At 39.5% G+C, this 26,411-nt stretch overlaps 2 protein-coding genes across 3 annotated transcripts; one reads left to right on the top strand and one right to left on the bottom strand.

The window, feature by feature from the left end:
- Nucleotides 1–475: 475 nt before the first annotated feature.
- dclre1c (DNA cross-link repair 1C, PSO2 homolog (S. cerevisiae)) lies at nucleotides 476–15,456 on the bottom strand. 2 transcript variants are annotated; one of them, XM_038267162.1, is made up of 15 exons: nucleotides 15,237–15,456; nucleotides 15,109–15,160; nucleotides 12,896–12,980; nucleotides 12,738–12,797; nucleotides 12,603–12,658; nucleotides 11,416–11,517; nucleotides 11,068–11,140; nucleotides 10,849–10,989; nucleotides 8,370–8,471; nucleotides 5,401–5,537; nucleotides 5,276–5,330; nucleotides 5,068–5,156; nucleotides 3,277–3,374; nucleotides 2,255–2,341; nucleotides 476–1,476 (listed from the first exon to the last, which is right to left on the bottom strand). In XM_038267162.1, exons 1-15 carry the CDS (start codon nucleotides 15,343–15,345, stop codon nucleotides 842–844), a joined length of 1,881 nt encoding a protein of 626 aa, XP_038123090.1. In that variant the 5' UTR covers nucleotides 15,346–15,456; the 3' UTR covers nucleotides 476–841. The 2 variants fall into 2 exon arrangements, with proteins under 2 accessions (XP_038123090.1, XP_038123091.1); XM_038267163.1 differs by lacking the exon at nucleotides 12,896–12,980 and having other exon boundaries at nucleotides 12,738–12,866; nucleotides 15,237–15,318.
- A 3,158-nt stretch (nucleotides 15,457–18,614) lies between these two features.
- Nucleotides 18,615–23,699, top strand: tmem243b (transmembrane protein 243, mitochondrial b). Its single transcript, XM_038267172.1, has 5 exons — nucleotides 18,615–18,766; nucleotides 22,328–22,595; nucleotides 22,689–22,739; nucleotides 23,109–23,213; nucleotides 23,468–23,699. The coding sequence occupies exons 2-5, from the start codon at nucleotides 22,518–22,520 to the stop codon at nucleotides 23,585–23,587; spliced, it is 354 nt and encodes a 117-aa protein (XP_038123100.1). The 5' UTR covers nucleotides 18,615–18,766; nucleotides 22,328–22,517; the 3' UTR covers nucleotides 23,588–23,699.
- The last annotated feature ends 2,712 nt before the right edge of the window (nucleotides 23,700–26,411 follow it).

Below are 26,411 nucleotides of genomic sequence, written 5' to 3'. Positions count from 1 at the left end.
GCTTGACTGCATCAATTGCTGATAGCTTTGGCTGGAGTTCACCAAAAGGTCAACACATTTGCAGTTGAATTTTTTGCAGTTAAATTTTTACCAGTGTAAGGAATTAAATGTGTAATTCAGTTTTTGAAAAAATGGGTGTACAAAAAAAGGCACATTTCAATGAGACTGTTTTTCCTCCACAGTAATCGGCCTATGAATCTGGCCTCCCATGCAGCCCATGAATTTAAATTCATCTATTTTCTCCAGGTATGCTCGTCTCTTTCAGCTCTCTGTCACCCCCTAGTGGAAGCTTAATTCTGCACCCTCATAAAAATGAGCCCATTTTGCTTCTTAATACAACAAAGTACAGTGGGTACTTTGCACTTTTATCCTTCTCTTGGTTTTATTCTCAAACATCTTTTGAAGGAAATATAAAATAAAAAACAGGTCGTCTGAATATAAAAGAAAAAGAGGAAAAAGGGAAAAATTGCTGTTAGTGTGTGTTTGTGACATAGAGGTAAAAAACAAAAAAGCTGAGGTGAACAATTTAACCAGTTGATCCACTTTGACGATAAAACCGGCGGAGGAAACCACAGAATGGCAGCTGAGCGGAATGTAGGCGTGTTCAGTGAACAGCTAGGGGCGCCCAGGAAGGACGGGAATGAGGTTAAAGTGCAACTGAAAGAGTCTGAGGTCTGGAGGTTAGAGAGGAGATGAGAAAGAAAACATCTGAGGGGAACAGAACCCCAGAGAAGTTCTTACACTGAACAGAAACGATTAAATTAAAACACACTTAACCTGAGTTAACATGTAAGAGCAGTAAAATATAATCAGACCTCTGATAGAAAGATCGGATCCAGATCTAATCGTCTTCATTCCTGATCCCACTTCCTCCTCTGATGACCAACTCCTCTCCTGACGCCAGCTTCATGTACAGCGCTCGCAGGTCGTCGGGCCGCGGCGCCTTCGACTCAGGCGTGGAGGGGATGTCAAAGTCAGACGACGCCTGAGACATGGGCAGATCCTCGGGTTCTGATTGGACAGCGTCCGTCTTGGTATTCGGGGTCTGTGGGAGGAGGATCAGGGTGTCGTCCAGGTTCTGCGAGGAATGATTGGACAGAGAGGTGGACAGGGTCAGGCTGAAGGTTTCCAGGTTCTCCGGCGTCTGGTCCTCGTCGCTGAACAGGTCGGCAGTCTGCGACCCGGTCCCTCTGGAGGGGGAGGTGGCCGCGGCAGAGCAGCAGGAATGTGATTGGCTGTTCTGGCTGTCGCTCAGCTGCTCCGCCGTGAAGAAATCCTCCCACTTTGGGGCGTCTTTGCCTCCTTCTGCCTTCCTCTGGTCTCCTTTTCCCTTCTCCTCTTCCTCCTCGTCATCATCTTCGCCGTTGGACTCGGTGCAGTCAAAGTAGTTCTGTGCGGCAGACGTCGTGTCTGAGACCATGAGAGGTAAAGACATGGCCACAGGGGGCGCTGTTCTCTCAGCTGCTGCTTCTAAGTCTAGAAAGACAAAAGCAGAACTTTAAGACACTCCTGAATAATCCTAAACAACACGGTTTCCTTCCAGCAGCAGAGCGAGAGCCACTATGGATGGTTCAGCTTAAAGCAGATTCATCTGTTGGAACGGCCTAGTCAAAGTCCAGACTACAGTCCAACTGAATTCTAGAGAAAGACCATAAAACCTGACGATTGCAGCTGCTCTAAGACCAGTTAGACAGAGCTTGAGGAAAACCCAGAACAAGTGAGGAACCAACGCCTAAAAAGGTGGTTCTACAACAGTGCTGCATCAGGAAGGCAGAATAAATGCCGGCCGCACTTTTTAGAGCATATTGAGTCAGAAAAAAGCTGAAAACACTTAAAGCCATGAATCGTCTCCCTTCAACAACTTCCTGTCGTAAGAAACTCCTAATTATATCCAATTTAGCCAGAAGCTCAATAATTGTGAAAAAAAAAGTCATGTTTTCAAGAACTCCAAAAAATAAAAAAGTAAACAGCTGCACATTTATAGAAGTTTACCATCGAACATACACAAATGATTGCTTCTATACATTTTTTTATTTGATTTTTATTTGAAGCTTCTTTTTGCTTCATGAAGTGTCATGAATTGTCCCCCTGACCCCAAATATCAGGCCAGGAGGACACTTCCTTTCATCTCTACTATAAGTATTTTTGAAAGCTCAAATAATTTTTTTAAAAACAGAGTAAATAAAATATATATATATATTTGACGTAAAATTAAATAAGGGGAAAAAAACAAAGATAAAAGAGAAGAAAGTACCAGTTTGTGGTTCCTGGTTTAGGCTCATCTTCTTCCTGACTGGAGCCAGATCCAAACCTTCAAACAGGTCATCATCGCTGCCAGAATCTGAACAGAAACATGAACGCTGTGAATATCAAACCAACAAACAGACGAAACGGATGAAAGGAACAGCAGCTAAACGTCTTCCTCTCCTCAGTTTGGTTTCCAGAGCAATGATCCATTTATCTGTGGATGTGAGGCTGAGGTGCAATAAAATAAAAACCATTTAGGATCTTCACCCTGCTCCTCATGAGAGGAAATGTTCAAGAAAAACTTAATCAAAGGCCTACCGTGAGAAACCAGTGGCACCAGGTATAGCAACTAAGACAGAGGCACAGCATCAACATATATGGTTCCTACAGCATGAGGCTCATTAAATTAAGACTTTTAAGACTAATATAATTAAATTCAATTAAAAAATACTTAATTAATCCCAAAGAGAAATTAAATGTTGCAGTAAGTCGTATGTTTTTTCTTCAATCAGGTTTTATAGGTGCTGATAGCTGTAGGCAGGAAGGCTCTTCTGCAACTGTCTGTCTTGCACCGGATCTAGAGAGGCCTCTGATTGAAGATACTTTAAAAAACTTCTGAAATATGATGATAGTAAAACCACAAAAAGTTAAGCCAAACTTCACAGTAAACAAAAGAAAAACCGGGTTAGACAAATTTACCCAAATGTTTATTTGAGCATAAACCTTTACCTTCAGTAGAAATGTTTCAATTTTTAAAAACTTTCTTGCCAAAGTGAACTAAATGGGAGACGATGAAGGATGACGCCATTGTTGTGTCAGAGTGGGACTAAGCAAACTACCAGAAATAAGCCACAAAGCTTCTGGTAGAATGTCCCATGGACAAACTCATCATTATGCTAGAATTGTTTTCAATATTGAGTCTTTGGGTTCATTTTCTCAACTGTAGCCGAACACAAATCAAATGATTGGAATGGCTGGACTAGTTTCCCAGAGACCAGGTTTGGACGCCGGTGCTGATGAGTTTAATACCGTAAGTCGGCGGCTGAACTCGGCTCCGTTTCAGGACTCCCAGAGGCTTATAAACAGGAGCTGCTCCATCAGGCTGGTTCCTGCACATCAGCCTCAACCTGAACAGACATAAATAACAGTTTCTGTTATTAACATTTAACCAAAGGAGTCTGCAGAGAGACGGATCCTGCAGGTGTGCCCTCCTCCCGTCCCTGAAATCATTATCTTCTAAGATTTGTTTATATTGCCTTAAAACCTCAAGCTTCTCTAGATTTAAAAAAAATGTTTTAGGACCCAATACTACGATGGAGTAATACGACCAGGCAAGATAATTATTATAATTTTTTTAAACGAAAGTAAAGTCATACATTATGAGAATAATCTTGTAAAATTATAAAGTTGTAACATTACGAGAATAAAGTCGCAACGTTACGAGAATAAAGTCACTACGTTACGAGAATAAAGTCACAACGTTACGAGAATAAAGACGAAAATTTACAATAATAGGATCGTAACATTACAAGAATAAAATTGTAAATGTACGAGAATAAAGTCGTAAATGTACGAGAATAGGTTTGTAACATTACTGGAATAAAATCGTAATATTAAGAGAATAAAATCGGAACATTCCGAGAATAAAATTGTAACATTATGAGACTAAAGTCATATATTACGAGAATAAAGTGACAACATTACGAGAATAAAGTCGTAAATTCATGAGAATACAGACGTAAACTTATGAGAGTAAAGTCGCAACGTTATGAGAATAAAGTCACAACGTTACGAGAATAAAGACGAAAATTTACAATAACAGGATTGTAACATTACAAGAATAAAATTGTAAATTTACGAGAATAAAGTCGCAACATTACGAGAATAAAGTTGCAACATTACATGATAAAGTCGTAAATGTACGAGAATAAAGTCGTGAATGTACGAGAATAAAGTCGTAAATGTACGAGAATAGGTTTGTAACATTTCTGGAATAAAATCGTAATATTACGAGAATAAAATCGGAACATTCCGAGAATAAAATTGTAACATTACAAGAATAAAATTGTAAGATTATGAGACTAAAGTCATGTATTACGAAAATAAAAGTTGTAAATGTATGAGAATACAGTCGTAAATGTACGAAAATAAGTTCACAACACTACTGGAATAAAATTGTAACATTACAAGAATAAAGTTGTAACATTCATGACTAAAGTCATATACAACAGGAATGAAATCAGAACATTAAGAGAATAAAGTTGAAAAAATACGAGACTAAAGTCATAAAATTACGAGAATGAAGTCATTCACACCACAGCCAATTTCAGAAAGAAAGTTTCCAGCTCATAGTCGTTTGCAACATCGTTTCAAATTTGTGATAATTTAATGCTGAAAGACTTAATATTTCCTGATTTGTGAAAACGTTGCCAAAGAATAACTTCACATGATGCTCGACATTTCTCGTTTTAGGGAAGAAAGTGATTCTTGTCATTAAATACAACTTTATTCTAATAATGTTATGACTTTATTCTCATGTTAAAAATAAAAAAATCTCTAGCTTGGCCCTAATGCTCCGTCGCACTAATACAGATTTTTACAAATGATAATTATCATGGATTTAATGCAGGTGTTTTTTTATACAATTAAGGATTTAAATATAAAACCTGCAAAAACCTGAGAGACAAAGAGATGAACGGAAGGATGGAAAATGTTTCTGGAGCAAAAAACCTCAAGAAACAAACCTGTTCCTTTCAAACTGATCCCATCAAACCAATGAAGAACACTTTCAAATAAAAAAATAAATCAAACCTGACTCACATCTGAGTGACCTCGGTCAGCGTGCGTCCAATCGGGACAACGCTCGGAAAGATGTTGACGGGCTGCAGGTAGGACAGGAAGTCTTTGATCTGAAGATAAGAAGAATCAGTTTTGGGAAAATAACTTTATTAACATCATTTAACTGGAAACATTTCAGATATATTTTAATCATAAGACAGAAAATGTGTAAATAAAGCAAAAGTTTGACCTCTGAGTAGGAGGAGTGGAAGCTGAAACAGGCTCTGTACGAACTGGTCCCTGTTCTGGAGGAAAAGTTTCCCTTAGACAAACTGGAGGTCATTATTTTCTCTTCAACTAAAGGTATTTTCTTACTTTATGATGACGTTGGTCTTCTTTGTTCTCTCTCCGAACCACATGGTGGACGGTTTGATGCTGATGATGCGGAGCGGCGTCCCGTCAGCCGCCATGCAGCCACAAGGCAGCCTGTTTCCCTGGAAAAACTCCTCATCCTACACAAAGACACGGCACACGTTAAACATTTTAGAAGAAAACTGGAGCTACTTTGATTCTCTCCCAGAACAGACAAGGGTATTAAAAATAAAAGCCAACATTTGAAGACAGCAGGGTTTAAGATTTGCAGAAAGAGCCACATCATGTGGAGAAATTAGCCTTAATTTAAGATGCTGGGCTGTAATGAACGGTAACAAACGCCTAATATCAACAGCCCAGCACGGTGGTGGAGGGGTGATGATCTGGAGCTGGGCATAATTTAGTCAACCATTAAATGCTTTTTATTCCAGCGACTTAAAGCTGTATATAAATGAACCTTGAAACAAAAAATTCAGTTAAAGCACAAGACATACGGAAGCCCTGAAAGGCAAATGAATAAAAGTCTTGATAAGAGAAATTATAAGTTTTTCTTCATCTCTGGCCCAAAAATCAAGTGAAAAATAAATATTATGAATTTTTCCTGCCTTTTTGTGTAATAATTTGTTTCACAACGAGCGAAACTGTAAAACCACAGATCTTCAATCCAGATTCCTAAAATAAGGTATAATAAAATAGCATCGACTATATTTGATTTAGAAAAAAAAAAAACTGGAAATCGAAACCAAGACTTGTTTGTGTCATTAGTGGCGAAAGAAAAATAGACTTTGAAATAAAAGATAAGAGTCCCATCCTGTTGTTTGTGGTTAAAAGTTGATGTTTTATAAAACTGTTATAAGTGAAATATAAACTAAGTACTTATACTAATGATTAAAGCATTCCTATTCCAATTGTTCCCATTTCTAACAGTTATATCCAATTTATTGTGACACATTATGATAAACATTTACTGACAAAGTTTTAAGGTTATTTGGGAAATAAAGTCTTATTCCGTAGTTTAGCATGACACATTTTCTGTGTGTTTTTTTTTTTTATTTAAAGATTTAGTTTTAAGTTTGTACACTTATTTACAAACACTGACCAATGTCTTTACATGACTGCTGGTCCATTATATAAAACTTAGATAATTTAGGCTAAACTAATCCATGCATTTTTTTAAGGAAATGACCATTTAACACAAATGGGAGAAATAACAAAACAAAACGTAGAGTTAGGCACTATTAAACAAAAATAGACTTTTTCAGATCAGTTTTATTACTATTTAATGGCCCTAATGTTTGCATCTGCTTGATTATGGAGAGGTTCTGTATGTAGGATGCTTTGACTAAATGTCTTCAGCCACTGAATTGCAGTTACGGTATTTTCACGACTATAAGGTGTATATAAACGTCTTTTTTTCCCCTCAAAATGTGCGGCACGCCCTATGTGTGTTGTTACTGCTGACGTTGTTGAGACCACCATGAGAACGTTAAAGGGGGAAGTGTGGCCGTGGATTGTGTATAAAAGAACAGGTATGTGCTTTATGCAGAACTCCTCATCTCATTGTGGAGATGATGAAAGCGTGGCTGAGGGAGGTGGATGTAAGGAGACCAGGTGGTTTTTTCCACGCATCACCATCTCTGTTAATCTGTGACTCCATGCGTGCCCATCTCACAGCCGATGTGAAAAACATGGTGAAACGAATGAACGCTGTGCTCGCTGTTATTGCGGGAGGTCTGACAAAGGAACTTCAACCGCTCGACATCGGTGTGAACCGGCCGCTCAAAGTAAGGCTGCGTTCACACCGGACGCAGCAGGAGTTTACATGCAAAGTCAATGGTTGACGCGTGTCAAGGTGCAGCAAAAGGTCCCGCAGCGCGTTTTGAGCAGCTGAAGCAGCGCGTCTGGAGCGTTTAAGCATCTGACACGCGTGACGCGCCGCAAACGCGCTGCTGCTCGAGATGGAAAAATTGAAGTTTTGCTGCCGATAGAATATGTTCACTTTTATTATCCTGGTGCCTGCAGTTTGGATTGTTTTGATGAAAAACACCTACCAGCCGCCGCGGTGAACCGCGAGGAGGCTCTCGAACATAGGCAGCTGTTGAATTAAGTTTTCAGGTGGATTTTCTCACTTAAAAACATTAAAACTACTTTATTAATCACCACTGATCACAGCAACTATAGCTGCAAGGCAAAGAAAGGATAGGATAGCTCCTCCCAACGCGCGTCAGAAACACTTTTGCACCGCGCAGCCAGAGCAGCAAAGATGCTTCAGCCGCGCGTCAGAACTAACTGGTATATTCTAAACTGCAGGCACCAGGATAATAAAAGCGAACATATTCTGTCGGCAGGTTTCAGCATTTTAAGTTTATTTATGCGTCAAAAAACTGTTTCAGAGGAGTGATCACAGCGCTCTGATCATCTGCGATGTGTCTCTCTCTCTGCCAGCTCCCAGGTTTGAATGATACTTTGTAATAAATACATGAATAAAGCACAAACACACTCAGTTTTGCTCCCGCTCTATTTTTAAATACGCAGTAGAGGTATTTAAACATAGTAGAGGACATGTACCGGTATATAAAACCCGCGCCCTATAGTCCGGTGCACCTTATGTGTGTGTTAAATACAGTAATGGCAACATAACTGAGACTGCGCCTTTTAGTACGGTGCGCCTTATGGTCGTGAAAATACAATAATCACCATGACTTTAGGTAACAGGCTGCATTACAGTGAGCCAAAGCAGGGAGGCCTCCTATGAGGGTATAGAGATACATTCATTAAAAAAGTTTGATTTAGAAAACTCTGGTGGCCAGGCTGGCTGCTCCCTTCAAATCAAACATTTTGTTCTACGGATTCTAACGGAAAAAGCAGGAAACAAAGGTTCAGCATTGCGGCTGCCCTGGTAACCCTTTGTAGATGACAACGGCACGGTTTTTATGCCCCTAAATAAATGAAATGAAGATGTAGAATGGAACCTTTGGGTGCCGGCAGGCGTGGATCTGGGTCCTGCGGTCGGTGGTCACGTAGCTCAGGATCTCTGGCATCTTCTTGAACATGGCCGGGCTGTTAACATGGATCTGCAGGAGGAAGCGTACGCTTAAAACCAAAAACCCTCAACAAGCACTTGAAGAAACAGATATGGGTATTGCCAAAGAAGTCACGATTTGATTTGAACCACGATTCACATGCCACAATGCAATTCTATCTCGATGCGTCACAATACTTGAAATATAGAGAAGCATCGCATTTTCACTGAACACTGTTAGAAACAAATACAGCCTTATTGAAACGACTTTTGGAGGTGCTGCCATGGAAACAAATACCGGAAAAAAGTATTACTATTACTGGAGTGGACACACTGACAAAAAGTGCTTAGGATTTATAAAACTTTAAATAACAAAATAAGGATAATCAGCGCCGTTTACATGGCCTCAGTGGTCCTTTAAACCAATGAAATGGAAACACTCCAATATATGACATTTCCCCTTTTGCTAATAGGGCTTGGTCGTCATGACGTAAGCACTTTGCGTGGCCGCCATCTTGAAGGCCTCCTTTACCACTACTCAGACTACTGCCTATGACTACCGCGTACTGTACTCCCTCTCAGCCGTGTTTTAATTCGATTAATTTCACCTTAACTTGGTTTCAACCATGGTAAACCGTTGCTGTATTGTGGGCTGTAACAGCGCAACACATGATCGCCATGGAAACATAGAAAATGGGTTAACTTTCCACCGCTTTCCTGAATGGACGCGTAACCATGGAGACCAAGTGTCGGAGATAAAGAGTCGTCGGCTAGCTTGATCCTGGCTGTACGATGACCGAACATAACTTTCCACAGTATTCCGATGTCAATGAGAGTGTGTTTCCTAGATTTTCATTCTGGTAAGTTAAAGATGCACGGTTTTATTTTATAGCTTACTTTGTTTCTTTCCTTCAAAGTTGGGATCTTTTACGGGAAAATAATAAAAACGGCAGCGGGAAAAGGCTCAAATACGTGAGAAACCCGGAGGGTTGGCAGTTAACGTTACTAACTACACCTTTGAAACACATAGCAGCTAGTTAAAAGTACATTACATGCGTGAGTGGTTGTTAGCATTAGCGGTTAGCAGTTGCTAAACTAGCAGGTTCCAGAGCCCGTCTGATCACAGCTTACCTTCGTACGGATTACTGTGTTCCCACTGTTTGCTGGCTTTATGATCTGCAGCTCCTGAACCCATCCATTCATGAACTGGATATGAGACTCCAAGGACTTGCAGCTTGGGAACTGTTTTGAAGTATAGGCGCTCACCAATCGGTGCTCCACTCATTGTTTGGAACTTTATATGGATCCAAATGATTAATAATGCTGATTTTGTCAACATACCGGTCCCTGGCTTCTCTATTTAATGTGTCCCGGTAAATTCCAGATCCTTTTCGGGATTTTAACATCTTTTTTCTCTCTACTTCTACGTCTCTTTGTTCAACAACAACGTTGTATCAGAGCTATGTTTACATTCGCGTAGCCCTCAACATGGCCGCCACGTCCCACAATGCAACGCGGATCCCAAGCCCTATTACGTGCATCATATCAATTTCATTTTTACCTTCATTGTTTTTGAAGCCAAAATAAATCCAAACATGACTTGAAATGCGATTGAGTTGGGCGAATTTTCTCAGTCTCCATGTTTTGTTTATGAATGACTCGTCTTAGCATCCCGCGGGCGTCAACACATTCACAGCGACATCTACTGGACTGGAAGTTGTATTAAACTTTTTGGCTGATTGGTGCCAACCATTTATTTATTCCTTTTTTTTCATTAAGAATCAATTCCTGCCATCAAGACTCAATGCAAAATTTAGAAAAATTAGAATTGCGATGCATATTTTGCACAGCCCTAGTACCCGCCTTCCATAATACGCTTTCAGCCAATCGTTGTAGTGTTTTCAAAACTAGTGTTGTTAGATCATAAATTAAACTTTTTTCAAACACTGGGAGAAAAGCACAAACATCTTCCCCATCTGCAAATGCACAAACTGCTCGTCTTTGCTCCTCTTTAAAGGAGAAATTGAAGCTATTTTAGCTAAGAGTCAATTGCTGTATCATCAGGTGAGTCCTCCAGCGTAGCGATGCTTTAATGCCCCGGCAAGGCCGTTCTGACTGCCGCCATTCCTACCTGTCGCCCCAAAAACACTGCTGGGATGTCATTGGTCCGACTCGCTGGTTGTTACACGTATTAGCGGGAGTCTTTCAAGATGGATTTGCTGTGAGACTGAAAACTCAGACCTAGTAACAATCCAGGTTTAGGGCAAGGTTACAGATTTCTGCTCCTTCTGACTAAATCCAAAGATTGTAGATTTGTTTCAGTTTAAAGCTTTTAAACATGGAGCTGAAAATCAGACTGTAGGGGGCTGTAGTTTCTGGATGGAAGAGGAATTTATTAGATCAGATGGATGAGGAAATCAATCAAACACCTGTGTGCCAAACTCATCTCCCAGGTTGGTAAACAGGTATTCGTATCCATAGGCAGCTTTACAGTTGAGCCAAACCACATGGTAGGAACTCTGGCTGATCCAGTTCCCAATGAGCTCTGAGATTCCTTTCAAGCAGATCTCCTAAAAACAGAGCGGCCAAAAATAAAAGTTAGAATGTGGAGCATCAGAGGGACGATAGATAAAGAGAACAAGACTCACCCTACTGGGGATCTGGTAGAAGCGCGGGTCGTAGAAAGTGGAGTCTAGATAAATACTCTGAATGTCTTTGACCCTGCAGGAAACAGAAACGGGTGTCAGGGCGGACAGAACCCGCCAGGACGGACAGAATACGTCAAGATGGACAGAACCCGCTAGGACGGACAGAAGCATGAGGACGGACAGAACCCGCTAGGACGGACAGAAGCATGAGGACGGACAGAACCCGCTAGGACGGACAGAAGCATGAGGACGGACAGAAGCATGAGGATAGACGGAACCCGTCAGGACGGATGGAACCCGCCAGGACGGACAAAACCAGGACAGATAAGAAACACTTTCTGACTCCACCTGCTGCCAGAGTGCAGATGCTCCATCCTGGACACGTCTCCAACAGCCAACCGGAAATCCCCGGTGTACAACACGTTTCCATGACGACCTTCAAAGAGGAACCTGAGAACAACAACAATACGGTAAAACTTTGACAGCTAAACACCCCAAAGTTACATGAAAGAAACAACACTCAGTAGATCCAGATGTGTTGTAGATCTGTAATAATAGAGTCACTGTCCACCGCCAAGACAGTGACTCTATCATTTATATATACTCTATCAATTACTTTTATCATTTAAAGGAAAAGTCCAGTTATATTCAAAATTGCGGTGCGGTATCGGCTGTTGATCAAGTCCCAGTGCTGTATCTGGTGTTTGTCACAACGCGCTATTATCCAAGTCATCTTGAAAACATTCTTCTTCCAAATGTTGGCTACATATTACGGGTTTTTTCTCTGGCCAGAAGTTCGATGGCAAATCCTCCCTCTTCAAGTTGGCGATCCAACGACCAACCCGTCCGTGGAGGATCAGGAATCAGAAAGGTGGAATAACTCTTTTTTCACTTTTACCCGATGTATTCCAGCATCCAGCTGCCATGCACGTGGGCATTGTCAGTTTCACTATAGCTCTGGTGAATTTCAATGGTGAAGTCCTCTGGAAATCTTCAATAATTGTTGTTGATTGCAGATGTGTCTAGTAGTTCCCATTGATTTAGCTTGGAAAGCGGGGAGAATGGCGCTAGGCTTATCGCACCGTGACGTCACTGCTGGAAGATGGCAGGAGGGAGGGGTTACTATATTTGGGCAAAAATTATTAACGCTACATTCATTAAATCACCGGAACGTATTAGTTTTAGGTTTAAATAATGATCCATTGATTATTCCTGCTGACCGAACTTTTCCTTTAAGCCAGAGAAAAGCTCATTAACCCAACATAAAGAATTAGGTCTAAACGAGTCTTTAGGCTCTAATTGACAAGCAGCCAAAAGGACTTCATATTTCTATTGTTTGATCAAAGGAAACACTGTTTTTAAATGAGGAAATTGGATTTCAGGTCCCGTCCGGCGACCAAGTTCTGAGAACTTTAAATTTTAGCAGCAACAGAATTCAGACCTTCAGCAAATATTAGCATTAATGCAAATCTGCATTAGCAGGAAAACGAGTTCAAATAAAACACTGAGGAGAGTTTGAGGAGGGCCTGACTCACATGACCGATCCAGGACAGTGGCCCGCAGGAAGCAGCGTCACCACGATCTCTTCTTTCTGACCAACAAACATAAAGATGAACGGCAGTCAGAAACACTGAAAGGCTCTGATTAAAGCTGCGACCGCAGACACCGACCTCTCCAGACGCTTCATCCACCAGGGAAATCTGAGTTGGGCTTTCCAGCTCCAGGGGAACCTGTGACAGATGGTTTAAGAACAAAGGAAGCATCTTTTCTGGTTGGTTTGGATCTGAGGTGATAAGATGCTGCAGAGAGCAGAAGAAGACAGACTTACGATATATTCCTCCCAGAAAGCGTACTTTGGATTGTTTAGCAGCAGCTCTTTGGTCACGAAGGAGCAGTAAAGTCTGACAGTTCGACTGCAGCAGAAAAAAAATGAAACCATTACATTTTTTTCTTTTTTCTCTTTCATGACCTTTTTGGTTGTAATAGTTTGCTGTTTCATTGTTTATTTTCATTCCAACAGGACAAAATCATGACTTTTTAAATGTACGTCTTCAGTTAATAATTCTAGTATAATAAAATGCAAAAAAAAAAAAATGTTTTGGGAAATAATTAAGGAAATAAGGCAATATGACCATAACTCCAGAGAGTCTGATAACAGGGTGGCCATATGTGCGGCTTTGGGATTAACATTGCACTGTCCTGTGTTTATTCTCCTTTATGGGGCACCAGATTTTTTTACATTATGCTGGGCGGCAGATCAATATCTGATCAAAGAATGTAAAAAAAAAAAATGGGATGTAAGCAGTCAAGGGAAACCTGCAACTGAACGGCAAGGGAGTCCGGATTAACATAAAAGTAATAAAGTGCTGCAGGTAACTCATCCGGCTTTTTGTCGTGACGTTTCTTCGCCTCTGGAAGCTAAACTAACTTCTGCAGAGCTGAGCACAGTGGAGCAGACTCTTTAACATCAGCAGGAGTATAGACTGTGGAGTGAAAGTGGACCGGGAGACTTTCAGGGACTCGCCCACATCTAAAGGGGCCACCTTAAAGACTGCAGGTCTGCTGCACACTAACAGACATTAAAAACAAGTTCCCAAAATACTGAAGCTCTTTTAAAAAAAGCTATACTTTATAAATGTGGTTTTTTTTTTCCAATTTCTTAATTTGTTTAAATAAAAATATTAGGATTGTTTTTATTACGTATGTTAATTTTAACATTAAATTCAACACGTTATACTTTTCGGCATTCTACACTTTAAAAGATTCATCTCATTGGTCATTTTTTGAACACATCAATGTATTGAATAAATACAAATACTGGGAACTCGGGCTGCAACTAACGATTATTATGCAAAATAATCTGTCGATTACTCTGCAGATTCATTGATTAATAACCGGATAGCCAAAGGTTCCTTAAAGAAGATTTTTTATTAACATAAACCAGGTTAAACTAAAATGTTTCCACTTGAGGAGTTATTGACAGACAAAAAAGATCTTTTTATCTTAAATCCAAAATGTTTATATTTATTTTTTTTGGTATAATTCCTGCTCTAAGTGGGTCACTCTCTCAGCTAAATGGATGTTTTGGAGTCTCTACATCCAGCTAATGATTAATTGATTACTAAATTACCCGGTAATGATTATTACTTTTTTTACTTTTCTTGAATATTTCCTATTCAGCTACACAAGCATCCTCTTCAAGTCCCTCAAAATTTTACTATAAATGACAGTATACCAGATCCTTATTAATCTATTGATAAGCAGAGGCGGATTTACCATTAGGTAATACTAGGCAGCTGCCAAGGGCCTCAAGTTCCTGGGGGCCCCATAAAACTCTGTTTGAATGTATGGTTAATGCAACTATTCCTTATTTGTGCACAATAATTATGTTTTTGTTAAAAATCTGCAATCAGAACACTTATAATATTAAGTGTGTCTCAGGTTAAGCAGATTCTAAGAGCCCTTGACTGAAGGGGGGCCCAAAAGAAAAATATTTTTCAAATTTAAAAAGAAAATCCAGCAGTAAAATAAACAATCTTCATATTCTCCCTCGGTTTTCAGCCGTAAACAGTCAAACAAAGCATGAATACATGAATAGATTTCTAAACCATTAGAATATCATATTATACCATAAATACATTAAATATTATATTATATAATAACATTTTATACCATTAAAAGACATCTATAAAACTTGATCATTCTCATGATCAGCCTGAAGCAGCCAAACCAAGAATACATGTTTTGTCATTAAATATACATGAATAAAACATTTATTCTCAGGGCCAGCATAAAAATAACCTTTCCTTTAATAAAGTTATACTGAAACCTAATCTGTAAATTAAACTTTTTCACATTATGATAATTTAACAATAAAAATGTAAAACAATTAACAATATAAATGATAATCTTTAGTGCATCTTTATAGCAGTTTTAAAGCTCGCATTTTATATGGGCTGGGGGGGGGGGGGGGGTCCCGATATCAATGTGTTTTATGGGGCCCCAAAATTCGTGTCTGCGCCCCTGACCAGAGCCGCTCACCTGAACTGTAGTTTCCTCTTCAGCAGGGGCCCCTTCAGTCCCTTCATGTGGTCTGATGAAAGAAAACACCTGACGTCACAGAGCTGTCACTGCAGAGCGAGGAAAGCTTAAATAACCTGTTAAATCACCTTTGTGGCAATGCGAGAGGAAATACGCCTGCGCGTGCAGGTTCTCCCGGTCGAACCGGTCCAGAGACACGGTGGGATATTCCCGCATCCGCCCTGCGAACGAACTCATCCTTCAGCCGAACCGTTTAGCCCCAAACTACAGCTGGTTCTGCTGCGGTCCATCATTACTGACTGGATGCAGTCCGCCCAGTTCAACCGCTCTTCTTCTACGCTCCAACCAGGAAGTGTTCGAGTAATGCCGCCATCTGGTGGCTCAATGCTCCATAACAACCATAGAAAAACAACTATTACAAAAAAAAAAAAAAATTAACTATTACTATTATTATTAGAAATGAAAACTATAAACACGACTAAACAAATGTCTATGATAACATATGGCCTCTTGGCTCATAATTTATCAAAAGTCTCTACTTTAAGGTCAATCGAAAAAATAATTTATATTTTTCTTTGAGTAATCAAATAATCTTGAGGCGCAGCCTTACTTTGCTTTATGTTACACACTTCTTAAAAAAAATAAATAAATTCAAATTCATTGTGAAATCCATGTAATAACAATCTGATTGCAGAATGGAAGGCTGTATTTTGGAGGGTATTTATGATTCTTTCATCGCCATCTGGTGGAGGTTTCTGGCAAAACAACAAAGAACACACACAAAAAAAATAAAAATCCCAAAGGTTCACTCTTTCTGCTGCAACTGAGCTGCCTAAAGATATATAAAAAAATTCTGTTCAGTGATGCGTTTGTGAGCTGCATGTCAGGAGTGGTGATAAGGCTTGAACTCGCGTACCAAACTCATCAGATGCAGACCAACTGAAACGATCAGTTATCCTTCTTAAGTTAGATTTTTTACTTTATTTGATGGGGATTTTATAAGGTCTTCCATCATTAATGTTTTACCGCAGGGTAAGAACAACCATTTCATTTTCTATCATTTGAAATGTTTTGTAAAACACAAGTATTGTTTTCCATAAGATACATTTAATGCCCGTTAACTTGTCTTGTGACTCTTTATAGAACTAAAGATTGTATTTTCTGCTGGAGTTAATCTCTGGGCCCGTCACATTTTTCTCATGTGATGGGAACAGCATGAGGGCAGATTATGTGTTAACTCCATCGCCTCTCACATCTGGAGATTTCTCCCTTGATGTAGAAATTGTCCTAATCACCCAGATCAGAATTTTTTTTTCTAATTTATCTTTGAATAAGACAGCTGACCCAGGGGGGGATTTACCATTAGGCAATACTAGGCAGCTGCCTAGGGCCCCAGGTTCCACGAGGCCCCATAAAACTCTATTTCCATGTATATTTAATACAACTATTCCTTATTTGTGTTTATTAATTCTGTTTTTGATAAAAATCATTTTGTTAAAATGGCATCAGAACAAATCAGAGCAAATACAGGGATTGAAGTATATTTCCGGCTAGTAGCGACTGCCCGTGGGAAAAAAAAAAAAAAATCACTTGAAAATACATATATATATATATATATATATACACATAACAATGTATGTCTATTCTATTAAAATTTATCTATCTGTAAAATGGGTCTGTTTTATGTGTTGTTTTCTCCATACAGAGGGCCCCCTACCTGTCTTTGCCTAGGGCCCGAAATTTCTGAAATCCGCCCCTGAGCTGATCCCACCAGATGACATCACTGAATAAAAAACTTTCTGACAAAAGTAAAGTTTTATTATTATTACTTACATTTTATTAATTAAAAACATCATAAAATTAGATTTTTAATAATAATAATATTAAAAATAAGTGAACAAAGTAAAAAGGCACTAAAATTTCCCACGAAGAAGAAACGTCGGAGGTGGAAGGCCGGAAAGATTGCATGTGGATGGTCGTTTGGTGCATGGCGCGTGTTTTGAAGCTGCTTATGGAGAAATGTCTTGGGCCGTGAGTAGTGAGGAAACAGGAAGCGATTCTTGTGGGATGGAAGAGGGAAATAGTGACAATGAAGGTTGGAAGATAGCAACATCAAAAAAGGAGAAAAAGCGGAAAAAACAGAGATCAGTTCAAGGGGAATCTAGTTCAGAACAATCCAGTGATGATCATTCCATACATTCCACAGCACAACAAAATGAATTCAAAGTCATATTCAAAGTCGTTAATCAGGCAGACTCTTTTACAAATTGGAATCCGGTTCACTTAACAAAAACCATCAATAAACTTGTCGGAGAAGTCAGAGGTGCCAGAATTCTGTACAGTGGAGACCTGCTAATTATCTGCAGAGACAGCGCCCAGCAAGGCAAAGCAATACGGATCAACAAAATTGACGGGATAAGAGTTCAGTGCAGCTTAATGGAGAACAAAAAGTTCAGCAGGGGAGTCATTGGAGGAGTTCCTCTAAAAATTTCTGAAAAAGAGATTCTGGAAAACATAAGAGGTGCAAAAGTAAAAGAAGTAAAACGGTTAAAAACAACAAGAAACGGAGAAAGATCTGACAGTTTATCTGTGCTAATTAAATTCGAAGAAGAGCAATTACCAAGCAAAGTATTCATCGGTTACATAAGCTATAATGTCAAAATCTACAATCCTCCACCATTGAGATGTTTCAAATGCCAAAAATTCGGTCACATTGCAGCAGTTTGTAAAGGGAAACAGAGGTGTGGAAGGTGTGCAGGAGAACATGAGTACGGAAAATGTGGAAAAGAAGCTAAAATAAAATGCTGTAATTGTGGTGGAGAACATACTGCTGCCTATCGCGGCTGTGAAGCAAGCAAAAGGTCTGAGGAAATTAAAAAAATGAAATTTGAGCTCGGAATAACCTACGCTGAAGCTGCAAAAAGGATCCCATCTCAGTCAGAAAAACCCAAACCTACAGTTCAACACACAGCAAATTCCAAACCTCTAGAGAAATCTCTAAAAATTGATGAAGACTCACTTATTGTTAAAAAGACAAATTTTGTTCTTTTCATGGTAGAAGTTATTAATTGTACTGCACAGACAACAAAAAAAACGGAAAAAATCAAAATAATAGTGAAGGCTGCAGAAAAATATCTGGACATTAAAGATTTGAACTGGGAGATGGTTGGAAGTATGATGGGAGGACCGATGGGACCATCAGAAACTGGCAGAGTTAAGATGACCTAGAGTAAATTAAAATTATATGGGCAAATGTGATTTAGTATTATGTTGGTTTAAGTTACACAGGTTTTTTTTTTTTTTTTTTTTTTTTTTTTTTTTTTTTTTGGGGGGGTGAATCGTTTCCTGTTTTCTTGCTTTACTCCATATCAGTTGGTGGCGGTAATGCACAATTCACAAGTCTGCCAACCGCCATAAAATCCCATAAGAAGAAGAAGAAGAACAAAGTAAAAAAAAATGTAACGCTAGATTGTTTTACTTCTGAGTTGTATGTCAGTGAAGTGAGATTTCCCGATCCTGCGTACGTCCCTGAACGTCTCTCGGTCGGCTCAACAGAAAATGGTGTCACCTTTAAGGAGCTTGAAAAGTGGAGCTTATTCCCTTTAAATCTGACCTTCTATCAGGCTGTTTCCAGTCGGATCCACTCGGGAACTGTGAGGTGAGTGAAAACCGACCGAATCCAAACGGTTTGCGGCTTATTTGCTTCTTTTCTTTAACTTATTGTTTCGGTTTTTTTAGTTTTATTTTGGAGCGTCGGTTCCATTAGCTTAGCTTAGTTAGCCTGATGGGATTTAGCCAGAAACTGATAAATATGAAGAATACTTTACCACTCCACTATAGTTTATATTTAGTTGTTTTAACGTCAGGAAATCATGTTTTCGACGTCAGTTTAAGGCAAAGTCGGTCACTGCGGGACAGATGTGGGTTCATGAGCTTTAAAACAAACAATCAAAGGTTTATTTAAACAGATAAGCTGCGTTTGAATCAAGCTAGCAGTTAAAATGTTCACTGAACTGGAAGTCCGATATTTCCCTTCTAACTTCCACTTATTGTTTTGATGCTTAACGCTTCATATTACTGATTTAAATACAATTATATATGATTTATTTATATATATATATATATAGCCCAATAACCTTAATATCCAGTTAGGTTGCTTTATTTTCTCAGATTAATAGGCAGAAACTAAATGAAATTACATTTTTAAAGTCACAAAAATTTGATCTAAAATTAATTTTCCAGATCAGATTATTTTTTTTAATATATGAAAAGATTTGAAATAATGTCAAATTTAAAGCTGCTTATAAATGATTTTGTGTGCTATCAAACATGGTGATGGCAGTATTATGCTCTGGGCTATTTTCATTAGTTGGAACTGTTAGTTTTTTTCTGAATCACCAGTCAGTTTTGACATCAGTTCATATGACAGAGTAGCTAGTGGCGTATTTTTCTTTTTTTTTTTTAATTAAATCACCTCTAGATTTAAAGGTAAATAAAGTTTTGGATAAACCTTTTTTTTTTTCAGATAATAGTTTAAAAAAAATCCCTTATAAAATGTTTATTCTTCTGATAGATTTTTAGGGCAACCTTTTTGGTTAAATTGAATTAACCCCTTTTAAATCCCACTGGTGTCAATTTTTAAACGTAGGGTAGAGCCTGATTTAGTCGATAAATGTTCCAGATCTTTCCATTTTCCTCAGATCTCTGGATTTCCGTCCAACTGTTTCTCCTGGTGTGAAACTAACATGATGGCTGATTTTTCTGAAGTGTGGGCTCAGTTTAAGGAGCCTAGTGAATCACAAGGCGGCGCAGGAATGTAGCTTTAGGCCAGGTTTATAATGAGTCTCTTGTTCTCACCAAGTCTGTTTTTTTTTTCTGCTGATAAAGCTCTGTTAAGGCTGGTTTTTTTATGTTTCTCCTGCCTTCTCAGCCAGAACAGGAGGAAGTGAACACAGCTGCACGACTTTTCTAACATTCCCCCCCCTTCTCTGTGTGCTTTTTATTCTTTTCACTCTGAGAGCAAAAACACCACGTGTGCTTTTGCTTGTTTAGTCTAAATTTCACCGGCGGCTCCAGGTGCGCTGAAAGAACTGAATGTCAGCAGGTTCTGCACCACTTTCGCTTTATCAAAAAGAAAAGCATGCATCTGGTCTAAAAAATAATTTAAAATATAAACTTTGATATCTGATTGACTCAGTCAAACAACTACTTATTAATGAAATATTTCTGTATTATATATTAACAGCAGTTTTCCATCTAATGTTTAAATTCTGATGGAAGAATAACCTAATTACAGCTAATTTAAAGGAGAGAGAATTATTCATTGTAGATTAAGTTTTTCCTGTGTTTATAATTGTGCTGTTATGAAGAAAGAACAACATAATATAACTAAATGTATATTTATAATATATAATTTTATCTGATCAAACCTGCTGCCTGTTTTCACGGCTTTAAAGGTAAAATGCAAAAGGAAGAAACCGACATTTTATTGTAGTTTAACAATGAAAAATGTTTTCCAGCCTCAAAAAGGATGAAATGTGTTTGGGAAACGGTTTAATTTTATTTTTTTTATTTTTGTTTGCTGAGATTTCAGCTGTAAAGAGGAGAGGGGTTTCTGTTGCTGCTTCCTGATCTGATTCTGGGTGAAATCGACTTATAAAAAGGTTAAATTAAGAAGCTGTTGTTTGTTTTTTTATCTCTTAATGCTGTAGAAATGAAAGAGGGTGACAAATGTGCTAAAATTAGCTGCTCAGTTTGGCAGTTTATCTAAATCTATCCGGTCTTTAAGCGTCGCTGTGTTTCACACATCCTCAAATGTTTCCATGCAACATCTCACCTCAGCCTGCAGAAATGAAGCTGAACCATTTTCATGTTCAAAGTTCACCAAACCCACAGCAGAAACAGGAACTACTTCCTTCAGTCCTCCACGTTTCATCAGACGACACCACAGGTTTGCATATTCAGAGCCTGCAGAAGTATTCGCACCCCTGGAAAGCAGCGGATGCAAATCTAGAAAGTTCGTCAGTGAGAGGAAAGTTTTCTGCTCTGCTTTCTCACTGCTGACATTAACAGGAAGCAAAGCAGAAGGAAGTTGGGTTAAATCTGTTTTTCTCTTGCAAACCTTTGCCACTGAGGGAAACCACAATCCTTCATGTCACAAAATCTGTCTGCTCATCAATTTTAATGTAACGCGACCCAAATTTAGCTAAAAACAAAACAGAACCAGAAGAACTTGGATCGTGGAAATGTTCTGTAACATTTCCTTTTAGCTGATTCACTTCATTATTCAAAGGAAAGTCAAAGAAGTCTTGTGTTTTAGTGGATAAGAGGTAAACGATGAGTCAAAGCTTTTAAGTTTTGTAGTTTCTAAATTTAAACATGCATCAACATTTTTTTTCATCTCCTGCAGTTAAAAGGTGGAGTTTGGTTTGAAAAACAATGAATCCTGTAGATTATTTCCTCCAGATCTACTAGTAAAGATCATTTAAGGTCATTACAGATTATTTTGACATCATTCTAATCATTCTTTTCTAGATCATTTCTTTAGGCCCATTTTCTCTTCCTCCATTATAGATGATTAACATTTACAGAAAAAATACTAAAGTCTTGGATTTTAAACTAAAATAAATCAAATCAAACGTTAACAATGGATGGCAAACGGACAGAGCAGAATCTTAACGCTGTACTGAATGCGTTAATGAATCAGTGAAGGCGTGCCGTATCAGCCGATACAAAGAAAACCACCAATAACATCAGCTGACCAATGTTTTCGTCTCTCTTTGACCCATTTCCACTATCCAATCTGAAACCGACCCGTGCTGAGTTCAGTCTGAGCTTGGATCAGTTAACCGCACCGAGCTCGGTTCTAAAGACCATTTTCACATCACGCTAGCACGCTTCCTGCCTCCTATCGGCGCTCAGCGATGGTACAGCTACAGAGGTTTGAACACATTCCTCCCTCCTACGGAAACCTCTGGGAACCAGTATATGAACCAGTGTCTGAGTTCTTTATCCCAACATTTATTTACTTATTTCCATCCATCCGGTTTTTTTTCCAGGTTTATGTAAATATTATTCTCTACAGAAATTAAATCCAACTCCAAGATATTTAGTTTCAAACTGAAAAAGGTTCAAGATTCTTAACCGGTTTTAGATCTGGTACCTGGTAGCGGACTGTGATCTTTGTTTCTCTCTAACTCTGCGGTCTGATCCGCCTCAGGTGCAGAAAGCCTCCTACCTGTCCAGCCTCCATCATGTCTCCACCTGTTCGTTCACATTGATGCGTCCGCCGGCGCTCTGCAGCAGAAGACGGCTGGAAATGAGCACCCACAGGTGGCCCAACATCTCCAGGAGGCGGCGCTGCTGAGACGGGATCGCTTGGTGACGGTCGAGAGTCCGCCGCCGCCGCCATGGACGAGTTCTCCACCAGGACGTACGGCACCAGCGGCCTGGATAACAGACCTCTGTTTGGAGAGACGTCTGCTCGGGTACGAGGACGCAGGAGGGATGTTGGTCAGAGAGGAAGATTTCTGTGTTTAGATGCAAACATGTCAGAGTTTACCAGCTGAGTTCTGTTGCAGGATCGGATCGTCAACATGGTCGTAGGAGGCTTTACGTCTGTGGTTGTTCTGGTGAGTCCAAGCTTCAGTTTCCCCCCCAGACGACTGGACATTTTCTCCCAGATTTCCATGACGGAGCCACTGCCGTGCTTCACTAAAGCCAGAGCGCCCTGCTGCATCTAACGTGCGCAGAGGCTCCAAATAAAAAAAATCTGCTTTGATTTAATCTGCTGGGTTTTGACTTTTATCTCCAAGATACTTTGTGCTAAAATGAAATAAATCTTTACTGCAGGAATTTAATAAATGAATTTAAAACCAACTTTTAGAAATGATAAAAACAGCTTCCTGCTGAAATCTGGTCTCTAAAAGCTTTAAAACTTCCCTGTGATCAGAATGAGACCTTTCAGCTTTGGCCTTAACGTTTATCTGCCTGTTTCCTAGGTAACGGTGATCGGCTCGTTTGTGTTCCCCTCGTTGACTCCGCAGCCGCTCAACATCTTCTTCGCAGTGTGCATCCTGCTGGCGTGTGGCTCTACCATCGTTCTGGTAACTCATCCCTCAACTTGTATGGATTCATGCCGTCCATCCGCAGCTCGATTATTCCGATTTTCCAGCCGCTTAGCCAGATGTTTGACACGATGTTTGTTTTGTTTTTAAATATAAAAACGCTGTTTCAGTATAAATAGATTTCAAATGTTCAGAATGCAACAAAAAGCCAGAAGCTTCAACCTGAAAGGCAAAGTTTAATTATGTAGAAAACATATTTCCAAGTCAATTTTTTCCCATTTCTTCCCCTGCAGATCTTCTGGTACCGACAGGGCGACCTGGAGCCCAAATTCAGGAAGCTGATCTACTACATGCTGGCCACCATCATGCTGCTGTGTTTATGTGCCAACCTTTACTTCTTCGACGTCAGGTAGAGGAGGAGCGGACGGCGCGGCTCTGACTGACGGATGGCGGTCCGGCGTGGACAGGCGGACCGACACGTGACCAAAAGAGAGACTCGTTTCCACCGAGAGGCTTTCTGGGACCAAAAGTTTCCAGTAGGAGGGATTTATGTCAGCACACTAAAAGTTCAGAAAGGAGCCATGAATCAGCCTGGGGGGGACGAAGCAGGCTTGTTTACATGCAAATAAAAGATAACAGTGACTTAATTGGCATCCCGACGCTCCGGTGAGGATCCAGGAGAAGGAAAGCTGCCCTTTCATCCGGATACGTCCATTTTTCTGGGATGGTTTCCGTTTTAGCTGGGCTGACTCATCTGAAGGCCAGAGGACTCATTCAGGCTGGATTATCACTACTCAGGGAGGAGGAGGAGAACCTAATCTCCTCTAAGGCACGGAAATCAAGGGTCTGGACTAAGATAAGCCTCCAGCAGGGGGCGCCAGAGTCACAGTGATATAAAACAAGCTGAATGATGAATGAAGTAAACTATTTTTGTCTACTAATGTGATGAAGAGTTAAAAAGTGATTTTGTTTTCAGTGCAGATTGATAGAAAGTGAAGCCGAAGTCCCGATCAGCTGCCTACATTTCTACATGTTCAAATCTACTCTTGGATATAAATTACTTTAAACTAAACCGTGTCCTTTGGATTTAACAGCTAGTGGTGCGTTCAGGGGAGGCTCTATGGTCAGGAAACCTCATGTTCTAAACCTCAGAGCTTTATTTAGTTAAATGGTTTTAATTTCGGCTGCAACTAACGATTATGCAAATCGAATAATCTATTTTATTTTTCGATTAATAATCGGATAGTCAAAGGTAACTTAAAGAAGACTTTTTTTTTTAAATTAAACCATAAAGCATACTGACAGATGAAAAATGTTTTTTTTATATATATATATTTTTTACAATCTTGCTATAATTACTGCTTTTAGTGAGCTATTCTGTCAGTTTAAGGCTGTTTTACAGTCTCTGTACTCCATGATTGATTACTAAATTAGTTGATTATTTCAATAATCGATTAATCCGATTAATTTGTTCAGCCCTAGTTTAAACAGAGTGGATTTTCCTTCAGACGAGCTGAAGCAGGAGGAAAACTGCTGACTCATGACTCATCAAGCTAACTGAACACCTAGCATACCGGGTCTGAGGCGGCTTGTAGCTTTTTTTCATGGTCTAGATTGTTGTCAGATGCCTGGGATTTACGTCAAACACCAGTGAGAACCATTAAACTGTGTCTGCCATTAAAATACATTTGCGCCATGAGTGCGGCTGGATTTGAACCTGTTGGGGACCCGTAGCTTTAACCAGTTTAGTAGAACAGAGTTGGGAGTTGGTCGGCTCAGAGGCTTTTATAAAAGCAGGACGATACAAATTAAAGTTACACAAAAATAAATAAATTTTCCATCCTGCATATGGATTCAGCAACCTTAACTCTGACGCCAGAATAACCTGCTGGTATCTGTGTGTAACTGGAGCTCTGTCTGGATGCAGCTGCTCTGTGTGCTGCCACTTCCACCCCTACAGTGAGGGATGTAAATGGCAGCATTATGCTGTGGGGAGACACTAGTGATGGCTACCAGCAGCACTGATGCTTCAGCGCTGTGTGCTCTAATACTAAACCCTGTCGGTGCATGTATCGTTTCAAGAAAGTCTTGTGATCGATACAGGAGGTGTTTTAAACTCACTGACGCACTAAACTCTTTATAAGCGCATCTGCCAGAAAAAAACTGGTCTTTTGTGGTTTATCATCAGATTAATCAAGAAATTTGAAAGCAAAAGAAAGTTTTAGCCGAGTGGAACCATTTTGATCTCATTGGTTTTAATTTTCTTTTTTGCGTCTTCCTGTTCCTCTCAGTCTTCACTCAACTTATAAATAAAATATACACACACATCTATAAATCCTAGTCCACAAACATCCTTTTTCACATGTTTTCGTTTATGGATTCCATCTAAAAGTATCAAACATATTCTCAATTTGAACAAAGATATGAAATAATACATTATGGCAAACACTGGCTTAAAGGAAAAGTCGCTCATATTCAGAATTCAAACTTCTGAAAGTTCTTTAAATCTGAAATGATTCCATCCTGTTCAATAAATGATCAGTGTTTTTAATTCAGAGTAATTTCCATGTGAATGTGCTTTACTGGAGGCATCCATGTTTGTCAAAGAACACTACTGCCACCTACTGGTTAGTGACGTCACGGTGCGGTATCGGCTGTTGATCAAGTCCCAGTGCTGTATCTGGTGTTTGTCACAACGCGCTATTATCCAAGTCATCTTGAAAACATTCTTCTTCCAAATGTCGGCTACATATTACGGGTTTTTTCTCTGGCCAGAAGTTCGATGGCAAATCCTCCCTCTTCAAGTTGGCGATCCAACGACCAACCCGTCCGTGGAGGATCAGGAATCAGAAAGGTGGAATAACTCTTTTTTTCACTTTTACCCGATGTATTCCAGCATCCAGCTGCCATGCACGTGGGCATTGTCAGTTTCACTATAGCTCTGGTGAATTTCAATGGTGAAGTCCTCTGGAAATCTTCAATAATTGTTGTTGATTGCAGATGTGTCTAGTAGTTCCCATTGATTTAGCTTGGAAAGCGGGGAGAATGGCGCTAGGCTTACCGCACCGTGACGTCACTGCTGGAAGATGGCAGGAGGGAGGGGCTACTATATTTTTTTACTTATTAACGCTAAATTCATTTTCATATTTCATTTCATATTTTCCTTTAAATCATTAAATCACTGCGAACGTATTAGTTTTAGATATGATTATTCCTTTCTGAGCGGACTTTTCCTTT

Source organism: Cyprinodon tularosa, unplaced genomic scaffold (genome assembly GCF_016077235.1).
Source record: "Cyprinodon tularosa strain WSP-4 unplaced genomic scaffold, ASM1607723v1 ctg663, whole genome shotgun sequence".
Classification (NCBI taxonomy): domain Eukaryota; kingdom Metazoa; phylum Chordata; class Actinopteri; order Cyprinodontiformes; family Cyprinodontidae; genus Cyprinodon; species Cyprinodon tularosa.
The sequence above is the reverse complement of the archived record's forward strand: the minus strand, read 5'-3'. Positions and strand labels throughout refer to the sequence as shown.